General features: G+C 42.6%; 1 protein-coding gene across 1 annotated transcript; it reads left to right on the top strand.

The window, feature by feature from the left end:
- The first annotated feature begins 17,581 nt into the window (after positions 1-17,581).
- LOC137153972 (syntaxin-3-like) lies at positions 17,582-18,834 on the top strand. The gene has a single exon (XM_067549746.1). It carries the CDS (start codon positions 17,582-17,584, stop codon positions 18,470-18,472), a length of 891 nt encoding a protein of 296 aa, XP_067405847.1. The 3' UTR covers positions 18,473-18,834.
- The last annotated feature ends 6,426 nt before the right edge of the window (positions 18,835-25,260 follow it).

Here is a 25,260-nt window from a genome sequence, read left to right as displayed (position 1 = left end):
AGTATAATAAAGGAAAGTGATCAGGTTGTTTGGTTTTTATTCTGATTAATTATTTCACACAATATTTGATTTTTTTAATATAGGGAGACAGTTTTGTCCGGTGGATCGAGCACAGAAATGAGGCTCAGGAGAAGGGAGTTCTCTTCCCAGCTCTGCTACTGGTTGACCTTGGGAAAGTCAATTCACTGGGCTGTACCTGTTCCCTCCTGTTAACAATCAGATCTTCTTGTAGAAAACAAAGTAAATATGTCCATCGTCTCCAGATGTACTTTTGTGGAGAAAGTGTGCACTGCTCCTTCCTGGGACATGACAAGTCCAGAAGTCTCTCTCTTATGTCCCAGTGCTTCTGGGACACCAGGTCTATGACTTTCCGCTGAGATGTATGTCAAAATGTGCAATTTTTCTCCCTTGTGCCCCACGAGAGCCACTACTGTCATGGGGCAGGAAGGGAGAGGAGGATTTGGCTATGTTCTTTATCTTCTCCGAGTCACTCTACAGAGTGTAGTAGGTTCCACACTGCTGCCAAAGTTTAAATAAAGAAGTTACAGAACCCCGCCATGGGGTAGATAGACTCTGCCAACAGGCCAGCCTTCAGAAGGATGTTTAACTTTTACCTGAAGATGCTTATCATGGGGGGAAGAAAGCCAACTGCTACAAATGAATGAACTGGTAGTTATGATTTTCAGTGTTGTTCGCTGTACTATTAGAATGATGATGTTATGCTGGGGGTTTAGTGAAACCTTGTTGAAGCTAGTGTGTATAACAGCTACCTTCCTTTCAGGGTCAATGTAAAAAGCAATACAGATCCTTAGTGGAATAGGAGCCACTGCCCACAATACAGACAACATGAAAGGGTGGAGTAGAAGTTGAGTAGAAAGGTGGGTAGAAAGGTTTGACAGCTGGCTGAATGAAAACCTAGGGCGTTTTGTGTGTGTAAGAGAGAGATAAGCAGCAGAGACACCACAGAAGCAGACAGACAAGGCAGCAAGGAAGCCCCAGGTGCAGCCAGAGAAGCACTTATAATTAACCCTGAGAAATAGCTGAGAGAGACAGAGCTTTTGGGTAAAGTGCTGTCTGGAAAGAGGCATGGACCACAGACAGCAAAGAAACTGTCTCCTGTTGTTTGATTCCTCCTGTGTTTAGGAAAATAGGACTTCATGTGCATTCTTTTTAAATAAAGAGGATTACATCAGACTAGATAATCAGTTCCTCCTCCTAACAGAAACAACCTGCAGGACTCTGATTATTGGCTAACTGTTTGGGTCAAAAGGAGTAACAATAACAATGTGTTGGCTCGCCTTTTCTGTGGTTTTCAAAGTCTGCATTTTGCTCTTTGGTTGCCTATTTAAAACTTACTTCCAAAATGTACTGTCTTCCCCTACCCCTCTTAAATCTGTTCATATTTATCAGGCACAATATTTTAAGCTGTAAATCTCAATAAATCATAGATCATACAATGGAATACTTTAGAATCACAAACACAATGTGGGTGGGGGGGGGAGAGGAAGAGGGAGAGATGCTTTCTGGGCATACTTGATTGCCCTAATTAATGTTTGAAAAGTTTTAATTGTGCTTTTATAGTAGTCACTATTAAAAAGTAAACAGCATAATTTGAGATACCAAGCTTCTCCATATCAGGAACTAACTACCATTTAGTAGAGAACACTATTTGTTAACAGCTTATCAACAATGACTTTAAATGGTAGCCACTGTAAGTTGCCAAGAAAGTTGCAGCACTTTTGCACTTCTCTGTGATGTCCTGTTGTCAGATACTGAGATCAAATACTGTTTTTTATTGTGGTATGTCATCTATACGGTCAGATTTTCAGTACTCAAGATCCAGTGGACCAGATGGTTTGAAGACTGAAAGGCAAAGACTGTGATGTTCAAATATTAAATAACCTTTGAAAACTTTGGGTCAGATTCTCTCTGGTGTCAGAGCTCTGCTCGGTGCAGGAGATTGGAATGGTGTCAGACCACCAGTTACAGCTCCCTGAGTCTCAGGGATGAACCTAAAGGCACAATCTAGTCCTAAACCTTTAAGAGGGTTTAGGAATGTGCAGGTTGTCTGTGTGCATGATGATCCTTGCCTGCTCTTCTGTGGTATTGTTTGGGGAGGGAAATTGCAACCTCCTCCATGACGTAGAGACCTTTGAATTGAAACTGTTAATTATTCCTGGCACTGCCCCCCCTTGAAGTTCTTGATTTTTCTCTCTCCAAGGTGCCCATCAATAATTACCATCTTTCTATCTCCCCTTTGGGTTCTGCCTTTGGCTATACGCAACAAACAAATCCCATATCCACCTCTTAATAAGCATATTCAGTTTCCATTGGTATATCACTGAAGTCCTCTCAACATAGAGGACAGTGTGAGTCTAAACATGTAACATCTTTATGTCCTGTTTTGAAAGTCCTATCTGTACAACATAAACAGAATGAGGTCTCTGTGCACTAAGAATGACATTGCTGCTCCCATGTATGAAGTGTTGCGGTAGCCATGTTGGTCCCAGGATATTAGAGAGACAAGTGGGTGAGGTAATATCTTGTATTGGACCAACTTCTGTTGGTGACAGAGACAAGCTTTTGAACTTACTCAGTGCTGTTCAGAAGATCTCTGCACTCTTCAGTTAAAATATTAAGCTACAAGAATAATTTTAGCAAACCTTTGTGCCGAATATACTTTCTGCTCCAGAAGAGACCGTCCTAATTCCCCAGTATGTTCTAAAAGAGAGCACATCAGCTGTTCAAATTCATTGAGTACCACAATGTCCTGTGTGGGAGCCTGTCTGAAGCCCTGCTCTAGAGCACGGTGTCAGAATAGAGCCATTGTCTCTTGGATTCTGTCTTGTCAGTATTGAGGAAGTAGATAATAAATCTGACTCATAGTACAAGAAAAACTCCTGCATGAATCTGCTAATGCATTGAAATATACTAGCCTGCACTTTCTAAAATGTACCTCTAATTTACTCTCTTCATTTCCCAGCTTGTCGTTCACATCTCATTTTCCATGTTTTCTTATGTTTATTTCCATCCTTTGTGTAATATTTTTCTGTAGCAATTTTCATTTTTTTATATTCTTTCTGCATTGCAATCACATCTGCAGATGTTCAGACAGTGACTGACTCGTGTTGCATAGTATGGTATGGAAGGGAAAGCCCTCTTGCACACACCCAAATCTCTGAGGGCCAGCTCTTGCCACCCTTACTCACGTTGAGTGGTTACTTTTTCCAGGAGCTCTACCCCATTGATTTCAATGTTAATGCTTATTGAATAAAGTATTATTCAGTGTGAGGTAAGTAACACTATTTGTGTTCTCTTTTAAATGTGAATTTCATAGCATGGTGGATCAAGCTGCAACTTAATAAGATACATGCTCCCATTAAATGATTGTAAAGTGAAACGTGCATTGTTTGATAAGAGAATACCTATAAGCAATTGGGATGTGATCCAGTATAGTGGTATCTAAGGCAGGCCATTTTAAATTACCAAAAAGCTGATTTGGGGGACACTGATTTTATATTCCGGTACCCTGTACTTTGGCTCATCTTAAATTAGCTTGTCTAAACATTTTGCCCTTGTCAGAATATGAAACTACTTTTAATCCCTTGTGTTGTTAATAATAATATGGTTCCTCCTTAGGGTTGTGTGTGTTGCTGTATGTCTGACCTCCTTTCTGATGTCCAGAGCAAGCACTGGCAACAGTAGACTATTTTCTTTCACTGTCTTCCATCACTGTGCCTCTGGTCTGACCGAGGTACATGGTAGTTTCTGTGTGCATTGATCCACTGGCACTCTAAGGCTGGTGGCTGCTTTGTGATGTGGACACTTGTCCACTGGGAACTGGACTGGTGCCACTTAACTGGAGAAGGGTTTACACAATATTAATATTTCAGGAACTTGACTGCCTTGCTTGTCTTCTCATCCTCCTTCAACTCATCACTGGGTATTTTCCCAGCATCTTTCTGGTCACAGTCCCTCAAGCAACACTGCTTATGGGGAAAAGACTCCATACTCCATGGCCTTTTGACCAGGAATCCCCAGAGGGCTGGGCTCCAAATACTCTCCCAGCCGCACCTCCCCTAACTTCTGAGGGTTATTCCACCTTTCTGGGGTGGCTTGAGTGACGTTCCCAAACAACACTGTGGTCCAAGTGCTGAATTAAAAACCATTCTTATTCAGCAGAGATAGAGATCAGATTAAAACCAAACAAATGGGCCATGTAAGTTATCTAGTGTGAACTCCTCTCCCACCTTTTAGACAGACACGGGATCCGAGTTAAATTTAGTTACAGTGAATTAAAAAAAAAAAAAAAATCCACACATTTCTAGAAGATGCTGCTGTTCTCTTTTCTTACCCAATGGGCAGGGCAGCCTGGCAGCAAGGCAGCAAGGCAGCATTTGATTTCAAGTGTCTTCCCTTCTCTCCTTTTCTTGACTCTCAGCTCCATTATATTTGTCATGCTCCTTTGGCTCTCCTGCAATGTTATTGTGACAAATGTGAGACCTTGGAGGAATGGACACTTCAAAGGCTATTTGTAACAGGGTGGCCTGACTTTTTAAGGGCCCGAAAGCCTGGGGCTAGTCAGCCTTGTTTGGTTCGCCTCATCCTGCTCCGCCTGTATTGGTTGGTGATGTTAAAAAGTGGAAAGCCCAGAAGCTGAGGAGAGGAGAGTGCACAGACTGCTCCTACCTGGGGGCAAGGGAGCAGAGATTTTGTGATGACGGTGGCCAGTGGGATACTGAGCCTGGACTGGATTGTTGAGTGGACCAGAGCCCAGGTACCTGTTGGTGGACTTTGAGACAGGCTGTCCCAGCTGGGGTCCATCTGTGAAGAAAGGGGCTGGATGCTGAGGCCAACTGGGCTGAAGATTCCTTTGCTTTGTGCTTTTGTTGGACTTGTTACCCTGAGCGGTGTGGAACTCTGTAAAGTGGCTTGGACTCTATGACTGCAGTCATCTGAAGACCTTTATGAGGAAGCTGAGGCAGAATGCTGCAAGTCTGCAACACCAGGTCTTGCTGTTTGGGGTGCTCTGAGATGGTGAGTCTTGTAGCACTGTTATATTGAGATGTGCCAGACATAGTATGTGGGATAGTCAATATCTGCATGGGGTATCAATGTGTGACATGTATCTTCACGTTCCTGGCCCACTGAATGAATTTCCTGTGGAGTCTAGACTCACTGCAGAGTAGGTAATTAATACTAATCTCCAGTGCTGGTTATGCAGATACCCAGCCCTTTGTAGCTTTGTCACCTGGGGAATAGGGTTGCCACTGCCACACCTCCCCAGAATACTAGAAATTCCTGTTCTTCTGGGAATGGTGTGGGTCTGCCCAACTGGCGTGACTCCGCCTCTGCCGGCATGACTTTGCATGCACTGTGCATGCCTGTGGGGGCAGGGTAGCGCACACTTCAAAATGGTGTCCCTTGTTTGTGATATCGGACAAAACTACATCTGGTTTTGTCTCAGTACCGGAGAGGGGACAAAACCTTAGGAAGAAAGGACCATCTGGCTTAAAACCGGAAGAATGGCCTGCCCACCAGGGAAGTAACATTGGCTGATTTTACCTGGTTTAGGAGGCCTGTGAAATAAACCCCACCCAAACTGTAGAAGGAGTCAGCCTGATCTGTCTTGTGGACAGACTCGCTCTGAATCTGACAAACTTGTGTATGGGCCTCCCAGGAGCTCACGTTGATGATGGGCCCCGATAGCGTGCATGAAGACTGTTTGTTGTGTTATGTTTTCCCTGTAATGCTTTTATCCTAAATAAATGTGCTGTGCTTTATGAAAATCGGCTGGTCACTAGTTAACTCTGTCATTGGCCCTGAGAGAGCGCAGAAGTGAAAGTATTGAACTTGAGTCAGGCCTGGGGATAAACACAGTGAACTGTGAGGGGATTGCAGCCCTAAAATTCTCATCTGGAGGGAGAGGAACGTGGGTTCCTGTCCTTAGAAATGCAGCTAGAAGCCTGATTTCTAAGGGGGTGCCTTTGACGAGGCCATGAAGGGGGCAGAGGTGCAGTTAATCCCAGAGCTGTCACAATTGTCATACCAGACAAGCCTGGTGCCCTTGAAGTGGTGTCCCCATTGTACTCACCGTTTTGGAATAGAGATCAGTTCCTGCTTTTCCTGTTCCATTTTTGCATCTTATTACCCCAAGCACACATCACCCACTGCAACGGCTAAATGTACCCTTTGTTCCCTGCCAAGCACAATGCTTTCTCGTGTTAATTTTCCTAAATAGAGGTGTTAATTGGCAGGCTCTGTCTATTAAAATACAAGGCTCATATAATTCATTTTAACATTAATTCCACTCTATATCACATATGAATAGGACAGATGGGAGAACCTGTCACACTGCTGTATTTTAGGCACATATTGAGTGAAAGCTTTACCAGTCTTTTGATTCTATCAGTCATAGGTAGATGGTTTAATACTCAAAATACTTATTAAAAGGTAGTCCGTCATTAATTGAATGTCTGTGAAAACCTCACACTTACCATTCAGCTGTCTCTCAAAATAAATATATCCTGTGATATTTCTGCAATTGATCATTTTAAGAACATTCAGGCTTTTTCTCTATTTAGTTTCATGGTTTATTTGACACTTGTCAGACAAGAACTCCCAGTCAAATGAAAATTCCCATCTCTTGTGAGTCTCTTCATCTGCAACATCTGTACTCCAGGCTCCAAAGCCAGAGATGCCTTTCTCTTGCCCTTGTTGGTCACAGAGAGCAAGATTAAACCCATATTTCACATGTACTGAAAAATAACTGGCATATCTGTCAAATAGTCATAATAGGAAGAAGCAATGCTCCTTTTAGAGCAAACCCATACCAGCTGTAATACTCATTTATGTGCTGTAAGTTATCAGTGGTAAAAGGATTCGATTAGGATTCTGAGGTGCTTTGAAAATCTTAAGGTTTTGCAGAAATAACTTCTTTGCATGGTGCTAGTTGGTTTGTTTTTTTAAATACATTTCAGCTGAATCTATTGGCATGATGTGGGAGTTACAGGGTGAAATTCTGTGGCCTGTGTTATGCAGGTCAGACTAGATGATCATAATGATGCTTTCTGGCCTTGAAATCTATGGAACATGCTTCATATAATTTATCCATATCTTCCATGTTGTTAAAATCTCTCATCTGGTCACAATTAGGATTTTAATCCTGCTGCCTCCAATAATATTATGAAACATCAGCTTCTGCTCTGCTTACCACGGCCATGGAAAACTGCATAATGCACTCTAAAACTGAAACTGATCAACATCCCCCATTTTGGTAAGGGGGGAAAGGGGACAAAATGGTTTGTTAAAAGCTAAGTCCAGCATTTTAAAATAAAACTTCCTAAAAGTTAAGGGTCTAATAATTCAATATTTAGCCAATAACTGGCAAACCAGAGTAGCCTGATTTTTTCCAGAGGTGAGTTCAGTGTGTGCACACCACTTTGATTTAACTGCCTACACGTTAGCTACACCAGTCTGAAAATGTCCACTGTCCTGTACATCTGTCTGTTTACAGTTAGTAAAGCCCTGCATACTCTGTTGCAAATTGTATCCACTTTCAGCATGTTCCTAGATTCTGTGGCACTCTGGTGGAAAAGAATAAAAATTATTTGCAGCTCCACTTAAGTTAGAAATGGAGGTTTATTATGAATGCAATATGTATGTGACTAATACAATCCTGACAGTAGCCCCTATGGTTTTTATTTTTATAATTACATCTATTTTATGCTGTTGTCACCTTTTTTGGTGCTGGATATTGCAAAGGCTTTTGGACTGACAACCCAGAATTATATTGCAGAAGTTGTCAGCGGGAGCTGGTGGTTTTGGCTTATGGCTGGGGTCAGATGGAGCTTGGGTGACCTGGCCCCCTGAGATGTAGGAAGCAGTTTGGACTAAACGTGTTATCCAGCTGTTTCTCCTATTCATAACATCCCTCAAACACAGCAAGCCAGTGAGTTATACAAATATTTATTTAAAAGGTTTAAATAAATAAAAACCACATGGTTGTTTGATCTGCACACTGTTATACAGTAAAACTTTTTGTCTGACATGTGAAGAGCTCATATTTGCTTCATGTGAACACACTGACCTCAAATTAATTGTCAGGTCTGGAAAAACACATGGAAGTGCCCTCCACACAGCATGCTGCTAACGCCTCATAGCTTCATAAATGCATGCAGCTGAACCGTTCTCTGCCTGTCACCCTACAGCACTGCATCTCTGCCCTTTAGGCTTTCTGGGCTCTGGTGCGGGCAGTGAGGTGAGGCAGGAGGAGAGACAATATTGTTTGCCTGGAGGCTTTTCTCCACTACTGATCAGCTCAGCTGTAACAGCCCCTGCCTTAAACAAGGCCTCAGAGTGGGGGTTCAAAGAGGGGTACTCTCCAAAGTTCCACCCACTTGCAGTGCCAAAACCAGATGCTACTCGCAGTAGAATGAGGTGTTTAAAATACGATTGCATCCCCTTCATTCTTGGTTTGCCCTGGGGGTTGTTACCAGATTTGCCCGTCACCTTGGGGTACGCTAATTTATTAGGGTTACTGTCCTGGAGGAGGAGGAGGGGGATGTAATTCTATTAATGTATTGCTTGTGTTTGTATATGGAACTTTACGTCTCCCTTCTGCAAGTCCCTTCCCAATGGACCTAAGTTTTCCAGGGCTGGGTTCCTCCACCCCAGACTCACCCACATATACACACACACATTCACAGATTAACAGAGCGCGTCTGAGTGGACCGGGTTTATCAGCACTCTCTGCTGACCCCTTATATGTCCCTGAACTCAGCAGGCTGGGTTGAACAACACTTTCCAGCTGCCACCCTTATATGGCCCTGGACTCCACAGACGGGGCGAAGCAGCACTGCCAAGCTGCCACCCTTATATGCCACAGGTTTAGCATGTTGCTGTCCCCACTCTAACGCTACAATTGTTCTAGTAGTAACCTCCTTGGTGAGCAAACGCCAGAGGATTTTTGGGCGCTACAGGGATCTTTAGCTTAGGTAAGAGAAGCGTTGCTGCAGAGCAAGATAGGTAAATGAAGGAGTAAATGAAGTTTGGAGAGAGTTTGGCAACCAGCTTGATTATAAAAGTTATTTTATTGCCAGGTATATAAAACTTATAATACTAATAGTACAAGGAGAGAAAAACAACCAAACAGTTACAATATTACACGATTTCAATTGGGGTATTGGGGAAATCTAGCCCAAGTTTGATTACAAAAGTCAGGTTTAGAAAGTTATACCTGGACTAGGCGAGAGAGAGAGAGATCAAATTAGGTCTGAGGGAAAAAGTGGGCTTAACCAGAGAAAGAGAGAGAGAGAGAGAGAATTGGGGTCTCACCACTCAGCGCAGCTTGAACCGGTCAAAGATTCCCGGGAGATGAGCTGTTCAGCTTAGGGTCCAGCGCGAGGCCTGTAGGTGCTACTGCAACATAACAAGGGTGAAAAAAATCTAAATGTAAAGCTTCTCCTTCTAAACCACTTCATTTTAGCCAGCATTTCCCATCAGCACATTCCCACCCTTCCCTCATCTCCTCAGGAACAATGGGCTCCATGGTAGCTTTTTTTGTGTATTTGCAATAACCACGTAATGAGATCTCTTACCCAGATGAACCTTCTTCCCCAGCTTCTGCAACAATTCCATCATCAGGTTCCACCTCTGCGTGGGCACTACATCCTCCAGCCTTAAAAAAAATGCCTTGGTTGACAGGTTGTTCCAGTCATAAATTAGCCCCACATTTCTTTGTGGCAGCTCTCCGTGGTTGGCTGCATGCAAAGCTGTCAGACTGGGAAGTGCCCAGTGACAATAAAGCCATGCTGGTGATGCAAACCTGCCCTCTTGTGCCAGACCCTTGCCTTATCTGAAGGCATCTCTCTTCCCTTTGCCAGTGAATTATGACCACTGCTTTCACTCCCCTTCCACTTCATTAGGGGGGTGAAAGTCTCTCCTGTGCCTAAGTTCTTGCCCTCCACACAGTGAGTCATCTGTCCCGGGTTTGGTTTGTTGTTGGGATGACATGCAGTACTCCTCTGCAGTTTCACAACTCATGAATAATGCTGCCATTCCAAACTTGTGCTAATAAAACCATTATATCACATTATACATCATGCATCTCTCCCTCTCCTGCCTCGTCCTGCCCCCCGATACAGATGGAGATAGTCTTGCTATAGAGGGACAGACATTCTAGCTGTCTTCATTTCTGGTGGTGCTCATCTCAGACATACCCCTCCCCGGCCCCGGTGCAACCTTTCAGAAGAACTCACATACAGTACACACGCATGCCATGTAAAAATGAGTTTGCACAGCACATTATTTACAAAGCATTGCCTTCAGGAGCCAGGCTGCAGCTATTTATACTTCTTCATGGACTCTAAATGTAAAGTCCATGTAAATGTTAAGAAAACACCATTAAAAAGGTTTTGGTGCATTTACTGGGAACTGTTCTCAATGTTTTTAATCATTAGTGCCGATCTTACCCAGTTCCCACTACTTTTTCTTGGATTTTAACCATTTTACAGATCCTCAAGGAGTCAGGGAGCAATATTTTTTCCAGTCCATGAGGTTTTCCAGTGATCTCAATCATGTCAGCATGTCTCCAACAGAGCAGCCCTGGGGCTGTAAATTATTTGTTCTCTGCCTTTCCCGGAGCAGGTGACTCATTTCAACTTTAATTGTTTGGGGATCTTGGAGTTAATGATTAATCCAAGAACTAAGAGCTTGTTACAATCTACCTCTCTTGATTTTTTTTTTTTTTAATTGTAACAAAATTTTAGTTAAGTGTCAAAGAAGGAAGAGGTGTCACAAAACCTGCCAAGGAAGTGACGACAGTAAAAACATGCAGGGAGTGACAGTGTCCTCCAGCATGTACCGCTGTGACCATATCTGAGATGGAAAACCACCTCAACCAAGTAGCACAGCTGGTTTATTTATGCTAACCCCCATAATTTATGCAGATGAGAATGCTAAACAAGGGGAGTATGACTCTAGTGATCAGCAGTAAAAATCATTTAAAGAGAAAACACCAGTAAGGATAATTTGTGGGAGGACAGTAAGGAAGGCCAGAGACAAATAGGAAGAGCAAAGGGATAGGACCTTAGACAGAAATGGCTTCAACTATGCATTTTCCCTTTATTTAAGCCTTTTCATCTTTCCCTATAGTGCTATTTAAGGTCCTTCAAAGAGCACGATGTGGCATGGTCTGAAAATACTGACTGGATGGTGCTTTGATGCTATAACTTGAAAGGAATCTTTCATGATGTGAGGTTCTGCGGGGACAGGACTGGGACCTGGATGTGTAGGGTAAGGATGGCTGATGCCTCTGTACCACTTTACCCGGTAGCCATGGCAGGGTTGCATGCAATTACCACATAGACCCTGTGGAGAAAAATAACCGAGGATGTACTACCTTGGATGATCAGACTTTTCTCATGGCTCCTGATTGGTCCAGGTACCCTGCCTAAGCCCATGAGGAGTTCCAGGAAGTGTTTGTGCAACAAGGTGGACTCCACCAGCCATAGTGATGGACCTACATCTTGGACTCATAACCCCAGCTCTGACCCTTGGCTTTGACTCCTGGTTCCTGATTCCAGCTCTGACCTTCGGTGCTGTTGCTGGCTTCTGACCGCCACTGCTCTGACCACTTGGCATGACTGCCTTTGGAGTCATGGGTAGTTTTCTGAAAACATCGGATCGGTGTATAGTGGCAGTCAAAAAAAAGCTAACAATGTTAGGAACTGTTAGAAATGGGACAGAAAATATAATCATGTCACTATATAAATCCATGGTATGCTCACACTTTGAATACTGCATGCAGTTCTGGTCACCCCATCTCAAAAAAGTTATACTAGAATTGGAAAAAAAGTACAGAGAAGGGCAACAAAAATGGCTAGGGGTATGGAACAGCTTCCATATGAGAGAATAAGAAGACTGGAACTGTTCAGTTTAGCAAAGAGATGACTATGGAGGGATATGATGGAGGTCTATAAAATCATGGATGATGTGGAGATGATGAATAATGAAGTGTTACATAAGGAAATAATATTTCACACAATGCACAGTCAACCGGTGGAACTCATTGGTGGGGATGTTGTGAAGGACAAAAGTATAACTGGGTTCAAAAAAGAATTAGATAAGTTAATGGGAGATAGGTCCATCAATGACTATTGGCAAGCACTCTTCCTTGCTCCACTTGTCCCAGCTAGAAACTGCCCCTCTCAGCCTCTGCAGCTCCTTTTATCTGAGCCTGCTGAGCCCTGATTGGCTGTGTCTATGCAGCCTGTCTGGACAGGCCTGGAGGATCTACCTTCGCTGCTCCTTTCCTGGGGCTTGATGTGGTACGACCGTGGGTCCTCCAGCAGGGGGCCACAAAGGCCAGGTACATCCCATCACACACTCTTACAAATCCTGCTGCTTTTCAATGGATGGCACAGCATATAGGGTCAGAGTAACTAGAGAAGGAAAAGACTTTGTATATTGCTGAGTCCATTTCCCTACAAATGGAGTAGAGGACTTGCCAGATTTAGGGCACTATATGTGAACCTTAGTCAAAAAGATGGCAAACAATCCTTGTAATAATTGTTAGTTTAATATGTTAAATAAATACCAATCTTATTAGGTCTACATTAAATGTATATGGGGAAACCTAAAATGGTAACTATTTCAGATTTCATTACAAGTCCAAATTACAGAGCCAGAAAGCTGCCTGGTCTGCAACAAAAAGAGCTCTTGAGATAAAATGGAAAAGTATTCCAAAAAGAACCTTTCCATCTTTAAAATAAACACTGTGCAACCCTTACATTAAAAGTCTCTCACATTTCCAAGTGCTTGGCCTATTAGAGAGAGTCAGAAACTGAGCACAAAGCCTCAGTAGCATTAATAAAAGTTTTATCAGCCTTTTAAAGTTAAAGCAAAAGGTTTACTTCAAGAGCTGAGATACATACATCTGGATGGGTGATAGATGCTATGCACAGGGAATAATTTGTTAATGAATATTTTGTTAGTAAGCTGTCAGCCATGAGTAGAATTGGGGAGAAGGGGAAGGAAAAGCATGAGATGGGAGGGAGCAGAAAAAATATATATATATTTTCTTAAAGTGAAGGGGAAAGAAGAGAGCAATGCAAATAAGTCTGGGCAATGTATCTGCATTCTCTACAGAGCAAGGTTGCTCTAAAGTACAACAAAGAGAGAGAATCAAGTCCCCTGCAGTGCTGACTGGAATCTTGAAACCCAGGATGGGGGGAGAGAGGTGTGTGTGTGTGTGTGTGTGTGTTCTGCTGGATTTACACCATTGTCTGAAAGCAGAATACATAGAGTGGCCCTGATTCTAAGCTGTATGCAAGACCTTTCCTTCTTATACCGCCCCAGACTATGAATTCGCCCAAGTCCAGGCAGATCTCTCTGAAGTGTGTGTATGCGTGGGAGGAAGGGGGCTTCCATGGGGCTGGCAAAGGAACTCCTCACAACCTCTGGTATAGAGTCATGCCCAATGGTGAGAATGTACATAGCTGGAGCACTCTGGTCTGCAGCCATTCAGGCCATCGTAATGGACAGCTATTTCTGAGGCTGCTCTAAGTTGTGCTAGGGGCTGATTAGGAATTTGGAAGAAGCGAAGGTGATTTAAAGCCAGTCCTATATTTGTCTGGGCTGTGCCACCTGAGCTGTGACATTCATAATCAGAGATACCAGAACCTCTATAATTCCATGAATGATGTTTTGGGTTTTTAACGTGGCCAGCTATAAGCAAATAAAACCGTAACTAAATATGCTCACAGATGTGTGTTAATTACAGATGGCCCCAGCCAGAAGTCCAGTGTCCAAACCATCTGCTAATGAACTCGGGGGGTAGCTTGGAACTGATGCCATTTCTGGAGTGAACAGCTCATGCTCACCTCCAGCCTTCATCGCCAACTAAAATGTAAGCTTTCAATATGTTTGGACTGCATGTTGTTCTTTGGTCTGTGTGTCTGTTATGTCTGTGATATTCAAAAGGCACTGGCCTATTTAAAGGAACACTTTAATAAATGCACCCCAGTTGCAATCTTGGCACTGATTCTAAGGCGAGGTCAGTGGAGAAGTCTTTTCTCTAAACAAAAACTGCAAGGAAACTTGCAAATTTTGCATTTGCCAGGAAACAGGCAGTGATTCTTCTCAGTCCCACAGGAATGGACGGAGTGGGCAATGAACGTGGACAGAAAGAAACTTTGTGCTCGTAACACAATGACTCAAGTTCATCCCAGGTATAACCCAGTTAGTCTAGGAAGGCAGAGAGGTCCAGTGGATGGGACATTGTCTGGGGATGAGCAGACTTGGTTTCTACACACACACCTATTTAAAGCTCACTGTCATCCCAATCTAGCAAAATACTTCAGCACATGCTTAACTTTAAGCATGTGAGTCATCCCATTGAAGCTAGTGGGACTGCTCGGGTTTAAAATTAATCATGTGCTTATAGAGCTTTGCTGGCTCCGTACCTATGTGACCTTGGGCAAGTCAATGAGGGCTCAATCCTGCAAGGTGCTGAGCCTCTGGCTCCAGTCCAGCAAAGCAAACTATTGTGGACTAGTCACATGCTTAATGTTAAGCACATGCATAAATATTTTGCTGCTACTTTTAGGGGCTAAAAGGCTCAGCACCTCTAGGACGGAGTCCTTAATTTCTCTCTCTGACTCATTTTCCCTATTTTAGCAGTTGATATACCAATATCTTGTAAGGTGCTTCGAGACCTGTGGATGAAAAGTGTTGTATAATGGGGTAGGAAATGTGTGTTCCTATGTCTGGAAAGGGCCTAGCACATTTTGAGCCATGCCCACAATGTACAAAATAATACTTGTTGTTTCAGTGACATTATAGCAGAAATGAGCTAGTCACATAAAAATATGTATGATCAGATATGATGATTTACAGATGCTATTAAAAAAAGCCCAGGCTTCCATTTCACCTGGAATCTCTGAGCACATCTTAAATTTCTGATAATTATCAGTTCTCATCCTACTGGCAGTTCTCCTTTTTTTTTTTTTTTTTTTTAAATTCCTGCAGCCTTTTTAAATGGTAAATGAAACAAAGATTTTTGCCTAAATCTGATCTTTTCAATAAAAGTATGTTGTGAAATATGGTAATTTCCCTCCTCCTAATTAGCATAATATTTTTGAGAGCTGTTTTTCAAGGCACATTAATAGCTCTCAGATACGTTATGGTATGAATGTGGTTTATAAATGGACTTGTATTACACTCATCACAGTTAGTCTGAAGGGATTAGGTTCTTCCTTTGTGTGCATTCATGCTTTTATTTTATTTAACGTTCATCTGTGCTCAATCACAGCCACATAGAAATATTTGAATAACTCTCAAAAGTTTAAATAGTCCTAACCTTAATTTTTTGAGTGGGTTTTTTATTATTATTTTATTTTTTTTCACTTTTTGTATCTGGAGTAATGATGCATCTTACCAAAAGTTTAAACTGCCCTTTTCAGCATATATTAAATATTTATTTATTCTTCATGCAAAACATAGGAAATGTCAGCACACGTACCACAATGACGCAAAAATAGAGTTCAAATAGGGTTTAACTAGAGTTGCCAAGACTGGTGATAAAAGGTTTTCCTCATCAGCCTGCTACATTTACAGGGCCAAATTCTGCTCTCAGCCACACAAGTGTAAAATTGAAGTAACTGATTTCAATAGAGCTAATTCAGGTTTGCACAGGTGGAGATCAGACTTTGGGCCATAGCATTCTAGTTCAACAGGAAATCAAGGCTTTGGCAGAGAGAGAGAGAGAGAGATTGTGGATGCTTAGGGTACATGAGTGGGAGCCAGGACTGTTGGTCTGCAGTACTCACCAGGTAAGTCATTTAACTTAACTGTTTCTTAGTTTATCCATCTTTAAAGTAGGACTAATAGCACTTGTCTATTTTTCCAGGGGAGTTTTGAATGGTAGTTGACTTCAATGGGCTTTGGATCAGGACAGGCAATATAGAAATGCAAAGTTATGATTTTATTTTGTGACTTATTATGAACCTATTAAATGATTGTGAAACCAATACCAGTTTACTAGTGTCACTGAAACCAACAATCGTAAACTCTGAGCTTTGCCATAACCCATAGAACAAAACACAGAAAGTTATCCATGCACCAAAGAAACAACTGATGCTCTAAGTTTGAGTTAGAGATCCTAGCATCTGGAGTACTGCCAAAGTTCTGGCCTGGGACTTAGTGATCTCTGAAATGCACGATTGTTCATTGTTGTTGTTCTGGGTACTCTTAAGTACGTTCGTTGTGATAAGTAACACAGTTTAAAGAATATTTACAGGAAGAGGGAATTAACTCCTGTCACATGACATTATGGCACAAGAGAATGTAATAGGAGAAGTCAATAGGCAATGATGTCAGGTGAACTTTGCTGAAATGACCTGGATAGAACGTACTCTGTGAAAAAGCAGAAGCAACATCTAACTAACTCTCTGTACTGGTCTTAACCCTTAGAGCAGTGGTTCTCAAACTTTTTTTTCTGGGGCCCCCTTTAAAATATTTCAGGCTGTGATGACCCCCCCAATAAAAATGATGTTCCCCACCCCAGCCTATGCCATCCTTACTGGCATGCATCGGGGCTGATAGCTCGCAACACCTCCATAATAATCTCATGACTTCCCTGAGGGGTCACGACCCCCAGTTTGAGAACCCCTGCCTGAGAGCATCAGTATTGAATATAGTCCTCCTTAGTAGGCTTTATAGAGGAAGTGCAATCTTAGGGTATGTTTACACTTAACACTACAACAGTGTTTTAAGTGTAGAGATAGTGCTGTCTATACTGGGAGTTATGTCGGTATAGCTATATCTCTCCGGGGCATGGATTTTTCACCCCTCTGAGAGACATAGCTATACTAATGTAAGTTTAGACCAGGCCTCATAAATATATCTTTAGTATTTCTCTCTTTCCCTCAACAGACTGGTGTGCTTCTCCACTGCTCTTTCTTGCTTCTCTTAAATATGACCCTGTGGAATGATACAGTATTTATGGCTGGAGAGAAATAGATTTTTAGTAATTATTTTTCTCTTAACAAGCAGATTCTGCTTGATAATCTCCAAGAAAATAAGACTACAAATTGGAAAAAAAATCCCAGCAGTCACATCCTGATTTGATTATATACTTGGAAAGTTAAAAAGAATTTTGTATGATGACATTTATGTGAATTCTCTTTTTCTTGTATCTGATCAGAGCTCTGTGTGTTTTTCAGAACTAGCACTTTGTCACCTTTCTATCAGGTTAGCTGACTATAATTTCTTCTCTTTCCTTAACTTTTCCCCCCTGACTGTTATAACAAAGGTCATTCCTGCAGTTTCTGCATAGCAAGGAAGTGTGCCGCCCAGTGTTGGCATGCAATCTAACCTAGCTGGTATTAGTTAGTCATGTGATGCAGAGTAAACTCTGGGTAAGCCTGTTGCCTTGGTCAATATTTGCTCTAGCTCTGGGAGGGAAGATTTTAACAGCTCCACTGACGCAAAAGATCCTGACTCTCTCACTTCTTTACTAAGTTGATGTGTAAGTTTTGTGTCCCTCTGCCACAGATGTGGCCAGCTGTTGGAGCTGAAGATGAAGGACAGACTGGAGGAACTGAGGGTCCGAGTTAACGAAGATGAGGACTCTTTGGATATTGATGACACTCTCTCATTCGATAACCCTGTTTTCAAGGAGGATGAGACCAATCCCATGAGCAAGATATTCCAGGAAGTGTCTGACCTCACGCTGGCCCTGAATAAATTGGAGGAGTTATCTGAGAGCATCGACAAGAAGCAGCAGCGGGTGCTGTGCTGCACCACCGAGGAGAGCATTTATGAAGAAAAGAAGGAACTAAGTAACATTAACGCCTCCTTCACTAGTCAGGCTAAAGGCATCCAGCCTCAGCTCAATGAGATTCAAGACACACTGGCCCGAGACAGCAAACAGTGGCTGGCAGGACACCGCATCCACCAGAGCCAACTCTCCGTCCTAATCAGCCGGTACCGAGACATCATCAGTCGCCATTATGCCAAGGAAATGGAGTACGTGGAGAAGCTGAAGGAGCAGATCATGAGACAAGCCGAGCTGGCGGGCTTGAGCCTACGTGAAGAGGACATTAATCAGCTAGTGGAAAGCCCTGTGGCTCCTCGTATTGTGGGCCAGGACCTGGAGGTGCTCAAGGCCAAGCAGCACTTGGCCATGGCCCACGTCCGCCACCAACAGCTGCTGGACTTGGAGGCCCAGATCAGTGAGCTGCACTCGCTTTTCCTGCATTTGGAGGTGCTGATTTCAGAGCAGCAGGAGGTCGTCAACAACATTGAGTACAACATCCTGCATACGCTTGATTACGTCTCCCAGTCCAACGAGGAGGTGAAGAAAGCCCTGAAGTACGAGCGCCAGTCTCGGATCTCGGCTGCACTGTCAGCGATGCTGGGCCTCTGTGCCTGTTGCACGTGCTTGTCATGCATAGCAGGTGCAGTGTAGTGAGACAGACATGGACTCTGCACGGGGAAGGGGATGGCTGCTTTACATGTAGCTTTGGCAGCAGCAGGGCTATTGGAGGACAGAGAGCATGGATTATCCCCACAGACTCATTGGAAGGGAGTCTCCCATGACTTGGATGCATTTGAAGGCAGGTTTTATTGTGCCTCATTCATATGAGGAAGGATTTTACTGAGCGTTTCAGTAGGACACTGGCAATCAAGCTCAGGTTCCTACTGTTCTTTGATGATGGCATGTTTTATCTTAATAGTGTCCTTAAGATAATTTAATACATGTTAATAAGAAAGGGATGTTTGAGTTTCTGATCAAATAACCTTTTTTTTATACAACTCTGCATAAAAAGACCCTGCTAAAACTTGCCTTGTGTCATCTGTCATTATACAGCACGCAAAGAAACACAACAGCTCAGTTTCCCAGTTTGATTATAATGCTCCTCCACCCAGGTTTAAAACCTTAATCTCTGCACTGTGTCAAATTTTTATCACTTGGGTTTTAAATATGGGGTTGACTCAGTGTTTGCCGTGTTTTGTTGTTTTTAAACAAACAAGTGTTTAGGGTTTCAAAATGCCTCCAGTTCTGCCATCGCTCTCCCAGTGACTGGAAATACCTACATTATGAATGAAATGTGCTGATGTTTACGTAAGTAGCTTTTGTTTCAAACTCCTGTTACAGTGCTGTACTTTCCTTCATTGTGTGTGTGTGTGTGTGTGTGTGTGTGTGTGTGTGTATGTGTGTGTGTGAAATCAAGGGAAAGGATTAAATGCAATGTTTTTTAATCCTTTTGAATTCAGTTTTACAGTTTTCTGGTGGATCTGCCATCACGCTCAATTTCAGACTTGTTCTTTCATTTGATTCAGTTTCTGTTTCCATGATATTTTCAAGATTAATAGAAACAAGACCAGCTCTTTTTATGTTATCAGTAATTTGCAAATGTCCATTTAGTGCTCACTGAACATGCAGGCTAAATTACAGCCAAACCAAGTTTTATGTACCTATTGGTTCAGTTCAGTGCAAAAGTAATGCATGTAAGTGCATTGGCAAAAACTCTCAAGGCTATTTTCCCAAGTATCTGATCTAATCTAATCTAGTCATCTTCATAAGAATGCAGTCTAATGTTCGAGAGAGTCAAGATGGGTCAGGTAACATCTTTTATTGGACCAACTTCTGTTGTTGAGAGAGACAAGCTTTTGAGCTTACACAGAGCTTTTCTTCAGGTCTGGGAAAGGTACTTGGAGTGTCACAACTAAATGGAAGGTGGGAAAGATTGTTTAGCATAAGAAGTAGTTTCCCCCCCTCTTTTCCTCCTATGACTGGCGGGGTATTAACGGGCCACTTCATCTTGAATGGTCCCTTAAAATATGTGTTAACTACTTGTGCTAAACAAGCTGTTTCACCTTCTGTTTACCTCTGTACCTTTCCCAGACCTGAAGAAGAGCTCTGTGTAAGCTTGAAAACTTGTCTTTCTCACCAACAGAAGGTGAGATAAATATTACCTCACCCACCTTGTCTCTCTCATATCCTGGGACCAATGCGACTGCAACAACACTGCGTACAGTCTAATGTTATAACATTCAGGAGGGGGGGGGGGGGATTTATGTGCAAAGAATCAAGGGAATAACTTAATTATATAATCTCTTAATTGAAAATACACGTTGTCAGAAGCCACATAAGCAAAACTGGTGTGAAAAAGCACATGTATTAGAAACTCTAATAATAGTTTTCCACAAACACTCTACGTGTAAATAATATAATGGGGATGTTTGATGGACTGTCTAAATACTGACATTTCAGTGAAGTAGTGGCCAGGTTAAGATTCTCAGGGATTTTTGTAAGAGGGGCCATTTATGCCATTTATATTTTCTTGTGTTAGGTCTAGACTGACTTGCTCCTCTTTGAGATGATATCTCTTGTATTAGCCCTAATAAAACATTGCTGTAATGTTCTTGTGGTTGGATAAATTATTTCTTGGAAAGCAGTTACTCCAAAATGTATGAGGAGTTGAAACTAATTTGACTGAGGCTTGGATTTACAGTGTATCCCCTGCTGTTAGGTTTTTCAGAATCTATTCATAGAGCATTTGTCTTACAAACAGCTGAGAAATTGTGTAACTTTTCTCTCTCTACAGCTATTTGTTATACTGAGCTAAACAACAATCCTCATTTTATTTGGTCTTATGAGAAGAATTTCAGTTGAGAGAACTGTGTGGACTAACTGCTTTGAGTGCCAGATTAGGGCTTTCAGCTCCCTCTGACTTCATAAAGGGTTTGGGCATACACTCAGCAAATGCATTTCAACTTCCGTGTTACAGTGTCTTCCTATCAAATCTTGCCTCTAGTGATTGAGCCCAGGAGGTAATTAAGTTGGTTGATTTTGCAGCTCCTTTATTGAATCACATTATGGCTAGCTTACCCTATGTTGGATCTGTTTATGATGGGAGGAGATGAGGTGGAACAGAAGAGGATGGCTGATATTGCTCAGTAGGTGAGTGGAAGGTCATTTTCTTAATCCTCTCTCTGTGTCCCCTGCTGCGTGGCTGTTTAGAATGTTCTGAGTGGCCGACCATCTAATTAATACCTCTCCACCCCATTCCACCACCAAATATTTCTCATTGTTAGAAGTTTTTCGGCCATTTCACGTGGGAGATCAGTTGGATCCAGACCAGACTTTCCAGTTCCACTGTTGGGCTGCAAGAGCATGAAGAGGTCAGTGCTTTGACTTTTCTGGCTGAGTTTCATCTAGTGTCAGAAATGGAGGTTTTCAGTATGGTAGCGGGGAGGATCTATTCAACGACTTGGAGCATGGATTCAAGCTGGAATTTAGTGGGTTCTACAGTTACAACTTGAGAAAATAATTCTGTTGCTGATGTGAGTCCAAGTAGAATCTAGATTATTCTCCCAGAGCTGTGTTGGCTCTGTAGTGCCACAGATGTTAAAATCAACAAAACAACCCTCAAACAAACCAAAACCAAAGGCAAACCCACAACAAAACAAACAAACAAGACCAAACAACACCCAGCAAAACTTGCTTTGTCACTGAAGTAAAATGAGAGAACTCAGAACGCACACATGGCACAAATATTTGGATTATGAAGCTGCCATTTTTACACCGTCACTGTTTTGACTATAACCAGACCTTGGGCATGATGTGAACCTGATTTTGCAAAAGGAAAAAAAATGTCTAATGACATCATCATTTATTTTTCCTCCCTCCCCCAGTCTCTACTCTTCCTTTTTTAGCAGCAGGTTACTGAGAATGTGGTGAGTGGGTGGATGGAATCACATTATAGGGTTTTTTTCTCCCTGTTGGAAAGAGATCAGTTGGCTGTGATGGACAATTGCTTGTCTTCCCAGGAAGGTCTCTGCTGTCAGTTCCCACAGAATTCCACTGTCATTCCTCCTGTTAAATGTGTCTATGAGGCTGCTAATGGGGATTGAGAAACATTTTGATGTGACATCAATATACTAAGGATATTCAGCTCTATGCCTTAGGATGCTAAGCTAAAGCATTGCTGTTTCCTTGATTTGCTGGTGTAGGGTTGAGATAGGAACCTGAATGAAATCTAGCTGGCATAGGCTCAGTCCAGATAAGTCTGAGGTGATGCTGTTTGTTGCCAGGGATTGTGACTGTGCTCTCATTTGAAGGTGGTATGTCCAACTGCGGCCAAAGTGGTGTGCAATCTTGGGCTCTCATTGAATTGATTGCTGCTTTTGGGTTTCTTGGTAGCAGAGATAGTTAAAAGTGGGTTTTTCTTCGTTGGCCAGTCTAAGAGCTGGGGGACATTTCATCTCAGATGCAGCCCTAGCCATAGGTTTCCAAGCCTTTGTCAAATCCAGGTTAAGCTACTATAAATCGCTCTATAATATATATAATTTTAAACTGCTTAGAAGGCATATAGCCATTTTTGCACTAATTATCTTGCAGGTAGGATAATAATAGCTAGGTGTAATACAGTGCTTTTCATCAGTAGATCTCAGATGCTCTCCATAAAGGATGTCAATATCCTTATCGCTGCTTTACAGAGGGGAAAGTGAAGCACAGAGACATTAAACTGATTTGCTCAAGTCACCCAGCAGGTCAGCAGCAGAGCTGAGAATATAGATCTCCTGAGTCCCAGTCCAGTTCTCTATCCACCTGGCAACACTGCCAAAAGCACAGTCTATCACTGCTCTGTACTCTCTGCACTTGTTCCCAATTCGCTTCTGGGTGTCATACAAGGTGGTGGTAAAATAACTTATAAATACTTAAAGGGTCTAGATCCTGGCAATCTTAGAGGAAGTCCTTCCCACATTGCAGTAGTTGAGATCAGTAGGAATAGCTCAGCAGTTGATCACAGCATGGAAATTTTGAGGGCTGGTAATAGAGCACTCTCTGGATGGGAGACTCTACTGAGGAATTGATTCCTGTTGGCCGACCATCACAGGTGGTCTCTTGCCATTTTCAGGGCAAGCCACATCTTGATTGGGTTTCTCTTTCTCCAGGCTTAGTACTTAGTAGAAGTGAGATTTGTCCTCATAGATTTTATTGAAAGACTGAGGTTATGTGTACACTTTGAGCTTGGGAGTGTGATTTCCTGCTTGGACAGACATACCTGTGCTAGCTCTGATTGAACTAGTGTGCTAAAAATAAAGCATAGCCACAGCTATAATCAGGAGTTATAGTCAGGAACTGTTCTCCACCCCAGAAGCTTACAGCCAGTCCCAGCCCTTCAGCGCAGGGGCTCAGGATGCAGGAGAGGGGAGCTCTGGTAAGTGTTTGGAAGCTGATGCTGCTTGTGTACAGGAGGCATGAGGATCCTCAGCTTGTCTAAAACATACAGGTATTTGAAGGGATAGAAGTGTACAGGAGTAGCTGTGTTTGCCTGACTTTTCCCATTCCCTTGAGCATCAAGGCAGTACAGCTGAGAAGCATGTTAATGCATGCTGAGATGTTGCGGGTATCCTCCAATGTGACCTCAAGGAAAATTTCTTGGAGGTACTCCCTGATTCTCTGCTTCAAATTCCTCAGTAGAGCAGCTGTGTTTCTTCCCCCAGAGCCAAAATTGGGAGATGCGTGCCATCTATTGCCCCACCACTGTTAGGGAATCCCATTCCTGTGAATCCATCTACCATTTCACGCACATTGCCCAGAGTCACAGTCCTTCGCAGCAGAATCTAATTAATGGCCCTGCACACTTGCGATAATGCAGCCCTAAAGGTGGACTTGCCAACTCCAAACTGATTAGCGACTGACCAGTAGCAGTCTGGAGTTGCCAGCTTCCACATGGTGATCACGACACTCTTCTCCACCGAGAGGGCAGCTCTCGTTCTGGTGTCCTTGCGCTGCAAGACAGGAGTCAGCTCCGCACAGAGTTCCATGAAGGTGACTTTGCACATTCAAATGTTCTGTAGCCACTGCTCGTCATCCCAGACCTGCATAACAATGCGATCCCACCACTCAGTGCTTATCTCGTGTGCCCAGAAACGGCGGTTCATCGTGTGCAGTTGCTCCATGAATGACAACAGTAATGCGGCGCTGTTTGTCTGCGTGTCACTCAGCAGGTCAGGCTCCTCGGATTCCTGTTCCGATTCGGAGTTCATGATATACTGCATGACCAGCCGCGGTGTGTTAAGAATGCTGAAAGCAACAATGGAGAGTAGCATGGGATCCATCTTTTCAGATTCAGATGGCAGGCACGCAGGAAACGGCAGGGAGCCATTGAAAAAAGGGCATGAGTCGCCAAAAGCAATGCAATGAATGATGGCACGGAAACACATTGCACCATGGGACATTGAGTCAGTACCCAAGCTGCTCCCCCATCCCAGAATTCCTAGCGGCAGAAGCTGCTGAGTTGCATGGTGGGATACCAGCCCACAATGCACTGCTCTCACTGCTGATACTACAGTGCCAAGTGTGGATGCTCTTTTGCGATAAAATGAGTGCTGTGTGGATGGGCGTGAGTGCTATAATTATAGTGCTTTTTTATCACTGGTATGACTACTGTCGACAAAACTTCCTAGTGTAAACATGGCCAAGAGCTTTCATATGAAGGTGTATTGTTGGTAATTATTTGATATTGTTTATATATATCTCATTAGAGGTTAAAAATGTAGATAAACTGCTTTTCTGTTTATTACTGTTGTTCTATTTGATTAAGAGACCAAAAGGGAATATTAACATCTATATGAACGTTTGGTGTAATATTATTTGCCTGTATTTCTCTTTGAGGTTTAAGTAAACTATTAACTGTGCTAATGCAGCTAATTACTGATGTGTGCTTAGGAAATGGAGGTTTTACTTCAAAGGACAATATATATTACTATTCTCCACTCAAGGAAATATCTGTGAACTGTCTTAATAGTTTAAATGGCAATTGCTGACTGTATTGTTAGAGAAAGGACCCATTGAGTAAAGATCAAACTGTCAGCTCACTTTCCTCAAAGTCCACGTGATGGAGTTACCTGCAAGTGCCCATCTTGCTTCAATTATAAAAGAAGCTTTGGGCCTGATCTTTTTTTATTTAAAATCTGTCTAGCCTTTGTCAGGGACAGTTTGGATTGCAAGATTAGGATCCCAGCACCAGCCTGGAATCGCTCTGCTAATTCTCATGAGAGAATATGAACAAACTCTGTTCATGGACTATTTGGTCTTCACTTCCTGCTTCAGTTCTCTGGACTGGATTTCTAACAAGGAACTTTAAAAAAGGACTGATGGACCCCCAAGCTGTTTGGGCAATTTCCAGAGACTTTTACAAATTAAGAGTTTTTACAACCCAGCAATTTATCATCATGGCT

Source organism: Emydura macquarii, unplaced genomic scaffold (assembly GCF_026122565.2).
Source record: "Emydura macquarii macquarii isolate MOO-44397 ecotype Brisbane River unplaced genomic scaffold, CSIRO-AGI_Emac_v2 contig_1253, whole genome shotgun sequence".
Classification (NCBI taxonomy): Eukaryota; Metazoa; Chordata; order Testudines; family Chelidae; genus Emydura; species Emydura macquarii.
This window is presented reverse-complemented; position numbering and strand designations above follow the sequence as displayed.

Excerpts from the sequence above, each read along its gene's own strand:
- LOC137153972 (XM_067549746.1), top strand. The coding sequence starts at position 17,582 with ATGAAGGACAGACTGGAGGAACTGAGGGTCCGAGTTAACGAAGATGAG.